This window comes from Gymnogyps californianus, chromosome 4 (genome assembly GCF_018139145.2).
Source record: "Gymnogyps californianus isolate 813 chromosome 4, ASM1813914v2, whole genome shotgun sequence".
NCBI lineage: Eukaryota > Metazoa > Chordata > Aves > Accipitriformes > Cathartidae > Gymnogyps > Gymnogyps californianus.
The window spans coordinates 25,902,488-25,913,758 of record NC_059474.1 but is presented as its reverse complement, the minus strand read 5'-3'; the positions used below and the strand labels follow the sequence as shown (position 1 = coordinate 25,913,758).

General features: G+C 42.2%; 1 protein-coding gene across 4 annotated transcripts; it reads left to right on the top strand.

Annotated features, from left to right (window-relative positions):
- Positions 1-2,239: 2,239 nt before the first annotated feature.
- On the top strand, positions 2,240-10,737 carry LOC127015664 (toll-like receptor 1). Of its 4 annotated transcripts, none has more exons than XM_050895747.1 (2): positions 2,240-2,276; positions 8,650-10,737. In XM_050895747.1, the coding sequence occupies exon 2, from the start codon at positions 8,716-8,718 to the stop codon at positions 10,687-10,689; it is 1,974 nt and encodes a 657-aa protein (XP_050751704.1). In that variant the 5' UTR covers positions 2,240-2,276; positions 8,650-8,715; the 3' UTR covers positions 10,690-10,737. The 4 variants fall into 4 exon arrangements, with proteins under 4 accessions (XP_050751704.1, XP_050751703.1, XP_050751705.1 ...); XM_050895746.1 differs by lacking the exon at positions 2,240-2,276 and adding an exon at positions 3,071-3,130; XM_050895748.1 differs by lacking the exon at positions 2,240-2,276 and adding an exon at positions 3,755-3,811.
- Positions 10,738-11,271: the final 534 nt, after the last annotated feature.

The following is an 11,271-nucleotide window of genomic DNA, read 5'->3' as shown; positions in this document are numbered from 1 at the left end:
TTTCAATTCTGAATACAGAAAATAAACTAAGTCTTTTAGGTTCCATAAACATTTAAATGACCACAAAATATGCAGCGTTTACTATAAGCTATTGCTGAAAAACAACACAGCCTTGATGTAAGGCCTCCTGAGGCATAGCGCCCTGTGGCACATGCATCATGCCGGCACTGGTATCATGATGATATTCTGAATAATCTATTCACCTTGCAGGATCTCACTCAAGTACAAAGAGCAGCATTACTGTTTTCCAAAATACTGTTTGGTGAGGGAGAAAGGATGTTCATTTTTCTGGAGAAGTCAAATATAAGAGCTTCCACATGGTTAATTCCTATGTTCCCTATTAGATGGGTATGAAAGACCACTGGATAACAGGATAATCTGAGCTGCAATAGCCAAGCAGCTCTTGCTCTCCTCATCACTTCCACATACACAGGTTCCTATAGCCTGCTGACTGATGGAGAGGAGGATGACAAACACAGTGTGACTAAAACTGTGGTGATATTTATGTGTTGGAGAAGGGGCATAATTTGAGAACACGACGGGCTATGGTCCCTGCAGCCATTTCGTAGACAGGAAGCATTCACTGCTCATACTGTTTCTGCATCACTTGTCTCAAAGGCTTACTGTTTGGGGAGTGCAACACTTCTCACCTGCTCCTAAAATTCCAGCCGTGTGATTAAACTTCAATTTTGAAGCCAAGGTAGGCTTGCATGACGTACAGTTATTAATTTCAACTTTTTTTTTGTAAGTTATGAACCAGTTTTCTCTTATTTACTCCTTATATTCCAATGTAACTTTCTTTTTCTAAGTATTTTCCACCACTGTGCAGTCATCAGGCTGAGGATCCAGGAAGGGAAAGAAATGGCCATTGAGCAAGCTCTGCAGCTGATTAAGGAGTGGCACTGGTGGAGTCCAAAAGGACTACTGTACAGTGATTACCACCACTTACTTGTTGGCAACAACAGTATGCTTGGCACTCTACACAGATGACAACCCTTGACAGAGAGTTGTCACTGCAAGCTCTTGACTATATGCGGAGTTGCATGGCATAAAATAAACTCACACAGTCCTCTCTGTAGATGTTGTCTTTTCATTGACTCCCATATTAATTAAATATGGTTCAAAGCTTTGTACCTGTTAGGAAGGACTGAGGTTCTAAGAGAGACTGAAGAACAGGGGAAAAAAAAAAAAGGCAAAAAGCAAAATATAGCTGGGATTTAGGAGAAATCTGCCTGAGAAGCATGTATTTAAATTAGTATATTTTATTAAAGTTTATAGAATCATATACATCTGTGGCTTTAGCAGCCTGTTTATCTAACTTGAATGTAGATCAGCTGTTTGAACAGTTCCAAGAATAGCATTTGGGATCAGTGAACAAGAAACATAAATAAACAAATAAGCAACTGGTACCACTTGTATTACTTTAGCTTACACTGTAAATTAATTATCTTTAGAAAACATGCATTTACAAGTCAGAATCTTTGCATTTGCCACAAGTATTTGCAGACTTCCATTACAAATATAGCAAATACTATAAAACACTTTAGCGTAGGTAAATATTGCCATTGTTTTAAAAGTACTCACTGTGTGATGAGCAGCATCACCTAAACAAAATTTTTGTATTTGTAAACCAAATTCCACCATCAGATACGAGGACCCTCTACCAAAACCTGTAAAATCTGTACAATCATGAATCGTAATTCTGCACAGGGATTAGATCTGAATGAGAAAATGCCCAACACCAGTACACTTTTTAAAGGATCACACATACACGTGCACATGAATTTTTGCAAGACTGGGTCATCTTTGGGGACCATCTGGGCCAAGGTCCCTGCAGTTGTCTGCTAAACTTTCCTTATAGGAGCAAAGTATGTAACAGCAAATTACCACATCTGTCAGCAACCACGAGCCGTGCTTAACCCGGGGGTAAGGCGTCATTCAAGCTGTCATCCGTGAAACTATACTGATCTAAATCAACTCGGACAACTCCATCCATCTGTCCAAAGCTACAGATAGTTCATGAGGGAGATGCCAAGGCCAGCTCCGGACTGGGCGGCAGGCGAGCACCCCGCCTGCAGCGACCAGCCGCCCTGAGGCGGACAGCGGCCAACGGGCAGCGGGACCGGCCGCCCCTCAGGGGCCGGCGGCGGCGGCAGCTCCCGACGCGGCCCGGTGGCACCTGCCCACCCGCCGCCTGAGGAGTTTAATCCCGCCTCGAAAGCAAAGCCCAGCTGCCGACGGGCGCCTTCAGACGCGGATGAACGCCTCCGTGAAGGGTAACTTTTTTTTGGCCGGCGGCACCGCGCTCCCCTTTCGCTCGACGCCTGCTGTCACTTCTCCCTCCGCGGGACGCTGCGGGCACGGCGAGCTGAGGCGACGCCCCCTCGGGCGCCCCGCGCTGCCACCTGCCCCCGCACCCAGGGCAAAGCAGGAGCCGGAGCGCCGCTCCCTCAAACCCGCAGCGCCCACAGCTTCCCCCTTCCCCTTCCCCTTCCCCCCCCCCCCCCCCCCCCCCCCCTTTCGAAATCCCCTCTGGGGTGGAGTTATTAGTGAGGAGCCCGCAGCCAGTTTCAAAAGCGGCAGAAAAAGAAAAAATCGCTGTGCTCCTTACCGCTGAGCAGTCCCCTTGCCGGCACGACCCCTGCTCCTTCCCCTTCCCCGCCCCGCCACGTCGGCAGCAGCGGGGGGAGGAGGCAGAGCAGACCGGGCAGTCGCGGGCCGGCCGGGCCGCAGGGAGGAGGGAGGGCTGGCTCTTCTTCCCTCGCTCTCCCTCCGTCTCTCTGAGGCGGCCTCCTGTTTCGAAGGGGCTGCTCCGCGCCGCTGCCGAGCCGCCCCCGGGCTTCAGGCTGCGGGCCGGGGCGGCAGCGCTGACCCGCCGCGGAGAGCCGTCCCGGCCGCCATTATCGCCCCTCATGGCCCCCAGCTCCCTGCGGCCCCGCTCGGCGGAGAGGGCGGCGGGGAGCGACCGACAGACACCTGTGGGACACGGGGGTCTCCCGGCGCGGGAGGCGGGCCCCGCGCTGGGGACCCCGCCGGAAGCGCCGGCCAAGACAGACGGGCGCGGGTGGAGGAGGGCCTCCCTCAGGGGCGGACGGCCGCCCCCCGCGTCCTCGCTGAGGCGGCGAAAGGGGTAAATTTGACAACGCTGATGTAATAACGTTCATACTGAGGCATTTTAAGTATAAATGAGTCTAGTCACTGAGCTGGCGTCAAATTTTTTTCTTTTTGGTAGAAAGTTGAATCCTCCTTCAAAGCGAGCTGCAGCTAACCTACTGAAGTGTGGGGTTGCGGAATTAAACTGAGATTTAGCTTTTCAGATGCCACTTTGCACCTTTGTTATATCTGTATTTACAGGAAATGCTGCTAAAAGAAACTAGGAGGTGCGTACACACATTTCCAGTAAGTTAGTGTCAGCATTGGGCGCCGCAGCCATGCAAGAAATATGTGGTTGAACAACGGGGATTGCAGGCTCTTGCCCAACAACCTGTGGTTCTTGTCTCTTGTCTAATTCCTCATACCCTTTCCTCTTTTTGCCACTTCATTTTAAGGCGAAGCATGCCCTTTTACAGCGATAAAAGGCAGTTCCACGATTCATCATAGCATCCTTCCTATCACTAGTCTTCCTTTGCCAAAGAAATACTTACTGTTGCTGCAGGAAGCAAAATAATACACGTTGTGAATCACTAAGGAGAGCTGATATAGGAGGTGACAAATTAAAGCCCCAGTTCTCGGAAGTGTGCTTCACAAATACAGATCATGCTACGTGACTTACACGCTTCTCAGGCAAAAGTCTCTGAGGTTTCTCGTTAAGGTAGGTGGTAGCAGAACAAATGTTTGTATTGCTAATAAGTTTATTTCGAAGGTGTTTCAATGAGAATTTACGTATCAGGGCATGCTGGTAGTTCCAGCATCTTTTAGGTTACTTTATTAATGTTAAGATGTATTTATTGAAAACGAAATCTAGAGCGGCCCTAAGGATTTCCCTCTGCTTTTCAGTGGAGCTTGTGGAAGAGTAAGGAAGGGCAGTGTCTTAGGAGGGATCACAATAGATGAAGCTCAATAGCTGGAGATTGGTTTTCCCCATGATGGATGGTAATTTTGACTGTAAAGTGGATCTTACTCTGTCAGTTTTGCAGATTGTGTACAAGGCCACGCATGTTTTAGAACTGCAAGACAGTATTAATCACTATTGTATTATAAAGTTATTACTTCAGGATGAAATTAACATTACAAGTGCATAAACGTGTATGTCTGTCTATGGGGACAGAAGGATGTATTAGTTTCCTAAGTTCCTAAATTACTTTCTTGAATTTAGCACTTGCATTTTCTAATTTTCTTTCTCTTTCACTTTTCAGTAATTAATTTCACTAGTATTTTCTCACTATGGTAATATTGCAAACGGTTTTGAAATAAATGAGCAATAGAGATTGAACACTTCTACTCATCTCAGATTTCACTGAAGTTTGTTACTAGGCTAAGTTGAGTGTCATCATCTTCCTAATGGGTTTCAGAAAAGATACTTGCCTTTTAATAAATAGATAAATATAAAGAAAAGATGGAAGGAAACAACTGCATTTGGCTACTTTTAACAAAACACAGAAGTATGCATAACATTTGAGGAATATATTAATCTTCTTCCAGTGATTGCACTGGTAAATCTGAGTGGTAAATATGAGGGCTAATGGCATGCAATTAGTGGTAATATGCTTATTTTGCTGTTTAACATATGCTTTATCTATCTTTATAGTATGTAGGCAGAACTGGAGAACTCAAACTATGCTATTGGCCAGCTCATACTGTCATTTAATTGAAGAGATACTCTCGAATAAGAGTCTCTAATTTACAGCAGTTATTACATGTTAACTGAACATGCGTCTGGTTCTGTAATCATTAGAGTAATAGGTAGGTTATATTCAAGCAGTTAAACTGTTATATTCCAAAACAGGAATGAATGTTTGGTAGAAGCAAGGTCTTACCTTAGGATTTTATCTCATCCTAAGGATGGATAGCAAAATCTTTCCAGCTAAGGGCAGACAATGGTGAGGTTTGTATGTAACAACATTATAAGGTGTCATTTGGAAACCAGCTGTGAGCACTCTTGTCTGTATTGACAGAAATGGAGAAAGAATCGTAGAATCAGAGAGTACCACCATAAGGCTCATCAGCGTAACAGCAGAGAATATGAATTGTCCATATTCTGTCACTTACTACCTGTCCTATCTTTCACTTACTTTTTTGGGTGACCTCTTTTCACTTGAAGCTGAGAAATGAAATATGATGTACAGAATAAGCTTTGAAGTGAAAAAGTAATTTTAAAGATTATTTCCTCTGCTTCCTGAATCATTGAAATGTTAAATTGTGAATGCATTACGGTATGCTAACCCAGAAAGGTAGGTTGTAGTGTGGCAGTTCTGTATTTAGATTTCAGCTGTGATGGAATTTCTGACCAACATTATATAGAAATAAAGAGAGACTGGTTTATGTCTTTGCCAGGACAATAACCCATGTGTTTGGGCATTCAGTACGGAAGTCGCTGCTCTGTTTTAATTAAAAAAAAAAACAAAAACAAAACAGACCCCACCCATTGTTTCCATGTCCACTATTTAACCCAATCACAACACTGCTGGAGTAGGAGAGAGAGATTATTTTTCCATTCCCATTAAATGGAAATTAAAATAAGACAAACAGTACTTTTATTAACCAGCCTTGATAAGAACTTGACAACTAAATTGGTATAGCTAAATGGAAAAAAAAAAATCAGAATAATGCATATAGACTTAGATCATTATTAAGTTCAGAGAGGAAGATGTTTGAATTTCAGGGTAAAACTTGCTCAAAAGAAGTACTTATTTTCATATTAATTTGATGAAGACAGAAAGTTGTTAAAAGATTAATTTTTTTTCCCCTGCTTAATCTATTGCAAAGCATGAAAGCACATAGTTCAGTAATAATTAAATAATAGGGAAATTACAGTAATGTTGTATGTGGAAAATACATCTGGAGAAAGCAAATGCTGTTTCATAAGCTGTCAGTAGATGGCACAAACATTTATATAGAAAGTTTGGGCGTTCCTGAGTATTGGTACACAGTAGGATAGAGTTACAGGAAGTTTTCTTTTTGTCTTTTCCTGAGTACATTTTCTGCTTTTTCAGAGAGCAGGGATTTCTGGTGAGAAACTTTTCATTTTATTGATTTTATGCGGTTGCTAGTTAGCTAAAACTGTTTTATATTCTACATCTTATTTGAAAATAAGCCATGTTTTCCATAGAGGGTTATTAGCAAGTGTATGATGTCCTTTCAAGTGTATGGGTAAGAAATGAGAGTAAAGTTGCTTATGTTCAAACATTTAATGTTTGAGTTTTGTATTATGCCAATAACTTGCGAAGCACATGCCTTAATACTGACCCATCATAGCTCAATGCATTCTGTACATTTCTTACATGAAAATTTAGTCAGTTTATACTGAGTTTATATTGGAAAAACTCTTAAAACCTCAATTTTGATCTCTCACTCTTTAAACTACAGGACAATTTGTCGCTATGATCTTGGTTTGGTTTGTCTACTTGGATTGCTTCTCTGCTTATATCTGGATAATGATCTTTTTGTCAAGTTTGAAGACTTGAGGATACTTCTGAATTAAAAGGGATACAACTATAAAGGATAATTTCTCCAGTGTTAGCCCTGAAATCATGGGTCATGTGTCATAACAGTTGTTAATTCTGTAGCTTCATGGGATATTCAAAGAAAGTTTGAAGGTACTCGTAAATAATTTGACTGAATGCCAGGATATAGGAATGAGAAAGAAAATTAAGCATGTGTGGAAGAATCATATCCTTCTTTCATCTAGTCCCTGGATATTGCTGAAATTTTGTCCTAAGAAGAAATAATGATTTGAAGGTAGATTTTTTTTTTCAGATTTCTCTTGAAGCTACATATTTTGTTTGATTATATACACATTAGTAGTGTTGCCCAAACAATCGGAAGAACAGGATAGAGGATGCTGATTATCTTTTGTTCTCTGCACATGCCCAAATGCCTTTTGAAGGCTATGATGGTAAAACTGCATATAATTTTTCCAAATGAAAATCTGGAAAAAGGCTGGAAAAGTTTTGCCATATTGCCCCACTATTTCTAGATGATTTCCAAGCCTAGTTTCATGCATTCGTTACAAAAGAACTCAGTGGACTGGTTTTTGTTGTACTGTTGAGATTTTGTAATATAGGTTGTGTTAGATCAAGGAGAAAGTACATTTGAGACCCAGTAATGTAATTCTAAGAAAGCTTGTGGAATGGTTAATGGTACAGAAGATGTAGTCCTCGAGGTTGTAGCTTTAGTCCAACAAGTGACAGCTATTATTGTCTCATTATAGAGTCACTAGGAATCATTGTAGAGTCACTAGAAATAGAAACCCACAATTTAGCCATTTCAATATCAAGTGAGAGTTGAAAGCCAGTGCAGTAATGAATAAGCACTATGGAAAGCTTCAGACAACAGCTACGATTTAAAAGTAATGAGAGGAAGAGGGGAGGAATGTTCTGAGGAAACAAAAAGATTTCAGAAATCTGGAAAACAACTTTAAATCAAGATTTACACATATAAAAATGTTAGCTAAGTTCTTACCAGTTTCTCTTTTGGAAAGGCGGTCTAATGGATTTATGGTAATATTTAAAGGAGATTTAAGGCAATATTCACAATGGCTGACTTAAACAAAGGGAGGCTGGCTACCCTAAACTACATTCAGAAAGGAAAATTGTCCTCCATTACGGAAAATCAAAGCCAAGCCACAGTTATGAGTTTTCTCTAAATTGTGTTTAAATAAGCCTCTCTTTCACAACAGAGACATTTGAGGTCAGTGTCCTTAGATCAGGGCTAGATTTTGTGTACAGAGGTTCTACAACTGGTATTTTTTTGTGTAGCATGCAAATATTTTTAGTGTGTGTTTGGTGTCCTCTGTGTACACCTAACAAATCAGACATGGGGACACCCCACTTTCAGAGACTAAATTCAGGAGAAGCTTAAGCCCAGACAAGAAGCGAACTCTTCTGTGGACTTTCCTATAGCATAAATATAGAACATCCTACCCCCCACCCCGGTCTCCCCAGTTAAAATAAGCACTAATAACCAATTTCAGCGACCTAAAGACGTTCAGATTTTGATTCACTCTCTTGAACCTCCATCCTGTGTTTCAGTCCAGGTTTTATAGTCACAAGTCCATTTAAAAAAATGTGTCTGAGTAGTTCAGACTTCATATCCTTCAAGAGAGAATCTGAGGAGGGGATGACCATACTGACCTCAAATATTGTACTTTCTGATCAAAGTGTATTATACAGTTGTGGGAAGCCTTCTTAATACATTGAATCACAGAAGTAATTCTGTGCAAACTTTAGTCACCTATGAAATCAAATATGTTTTGTAAGAAACAGACTCATTACATACTAAATACAGCGTATTTACCAAATAGAAATTTCAGTGGTGTTCTCTTAATAAGGAATGCCTCTCCTGAATGATAATAGATGCCTTCATAGCTTTTTGAATCAAAGGGAGAGGTGAGAAATTGGAACCTTAAAAAATCAATCTCTATGATGGCTCCCACATAGCTACTTAATGATACGATCTGGGGTTTGTTTTTGTTTGTTTGTTTTGCTACAGGATTAGAACAAAGATGGACAGATAAGGAAAGTATTGAGCAGCATCTCTAAGGAACCAGAAACCAGTATGACAGAAAATATGAGATCTCTCAGAAACGTTTTTCTTTACAAGTGTCTGTTTGCATTAACTTTTTGGAACTACGTCAGCCTGTCCGTGGAAAAGGAACTCTTTACATCTGTTTCTAACGATCTTCCAGAAGATGGTTCGGACAAAAAAATCAAGAGCCTGCCACTCCTGTATACAAATAGTCATCAGTCTAAAGCTAATTTTGACTGGGTTGTGATACAAAATACTACAGAAAGCTTGTCATTGTCAGAAATCACAAATGACAATGTAAAAAAATTAGTAGCTTTATTATCTAATTTCAGACAAGGCTCCAGGTTACAAAATCTGACATTGACAAATGTGTCAGTGGACTGGAATGCTCTTATTGAAATTTTTCAGACTGTATGGCAGTCATCCATTGAATACTTCAATATTAATAGTGTAACACAATTGTCGGACATTGGAAGCTATGACTTTGTCTATTCAGGTACCTCTATGAAAGCATTGACAATGAAGAAAGTTGTAATCACAGATCTGTACTTCTCACAGGATGACCTATACAAAATATTTGCAGACATGAATATTGCAGCCATGACAATAGCTGAATCAGAGATGATACATATGCTGTGTCCTTCGTCTGAAAGTCCCTTTAGATACTTAAATTTTATAAAAAATGATTTAACAGATCTTCTTTTTTCAAAATGTGACAATTTAACTCAACTGGAGACATTAATCTTGCAGAAGAATAAATTTGAGAGCCTTCCCAAGGTAAGCTTCATGACCAGCCTTATGACATCACTGAAATATCTGGACATGAGCAACAACTTGCTGAGTCACGATGGAGCTGATGGGCAATGCCAATGGGCTGAGTCTCTGACAGAGCTGGACCTGTCCTCAAATCAGTTGACGGATGCCGTGTTTGAGTGCTTGCCAGTCAACATCAAAAAACTCGCTCTACAAAACAATCAGATCACCAGTGTCCCCAAGGGGATGGCTGAGCTGAAATGCTTGAAAGAGCTGAACCTGGCATCGAACAGGCTGGCTGACCTGCCAGGGTGCAGTGGCTTTACATCCCTGGAGTTCCTGAACGTAGAGATGAATTTGATCCTCACCCCATCTGCCGACTTCTTCCGGAGCTGCCCAAGGGTCAGGGAGCTACAAGCCGGGCAGAACCCATTCCAGTGTTCCTGTGAACTGCAAGACTTCATCCGTCTGGAGACGCAGTCTGGGGGGAAGCTGTTCGGCTGGCCGGCGGCATACGTGTGCGAGTACCCGGAAGACTTGCGAGGAACGCAGCTGAAGGACTTCCACCTGACTGAGCTGGCTTGCAACACGATGCTCTTGCTTGTGACAGCTCTGCTGCTGACGCTGGTGCTGGTGGCTGTTGTGGCCTTTCTGTGCATCTACCTGGATGTGCCGTGGTACGTGCGGATGACGTGGCAGTGGACGCAGACGAAGCGGAGAGCTTGGCACAGCCACCCCGAAGAGCAGGAGACCATTCTGCAGTTTCACGCGTTCATTTCCTACAGCGAGCGCGATTCGTTGTGGGTGAAGAACGAGCTGATCCCGAACCTGGAGAAGGGGGAGGGCTGTGTACAACTGTGCCAGCACGAGAGAAACTTCATCCCCGGCAAGAGCATTGTGGAGAACATCATTAACTGCATTGAGAAGAGCTACAAGTCGATCTTTGTGTTGTCTCCCAACTTTGTGCAGAGCGAGTGGTGTCACTATGAGCTGTACTTTGCCCATCACAAATTATTCAGTGAGAATTCCAACAGCTTAATCCTCATTTTACTGGAGCCGATCCCTCCATATGTTATCCCTGCCAGGTATCACAAGCTGAAGGCTCTCATGGCAAAGCGAACCTACCTGGAGTGGCCGAAGGAGAGGAGCAAGCGTGCCCTTTTCTGGGCTAACCTGAGGGCAGCTATTAGCATTAACCTGCCAATGGCTGATGGAAAGAGGTGTGGGGAAACAGATGAAGAATCTTTCTAATGGAGCTTCTTCTGTTTTTTCTTGGTGAAGCAATAAATACTTTTATGATTTCCATTGGTTTTCAATGTATTTAACTTTTTGTTACAGAACCTTGTTTCTGCATGGTTGTCTATGCTGCCTCCTAACTGTAGGCAAAATTCAACTCACCTTAGTGGAAGTCTGTTGAGATTGATACAGGGATGGCAAATCACAAATGAGTTTGGATGTAGATTTTGAAATACAGCTTGAAATACTGTAGTGAATTTTTCTCAGCAGAGTAAAATCTGGAGCAGTTGGTATAGTCATGTGGAAGAGTGCTTGAGTTGCTGGAGAGTTTGCAGAGCTGCATTAATCACAAAGCTTAGGCATGTTGGTCACAGGACCTCTTTTGCTAAAATTAGTTTGCAAGAAAGAAAATTATGCATCCTGAGAAGATGTCTAGAAGTCCAGAGCTTGAGATGGTTCCTGGGTAGCGTTTTCTCAGATTCAGTGAAGCTTAAAAGGATAGGACCCAGATACAGGACTATGTGAACATTCAGCACAGGTGGACAAAAATGACCGTACCACAAAAGAGGACTGAGTGAGGGTTTTTTTCTTAAAAAA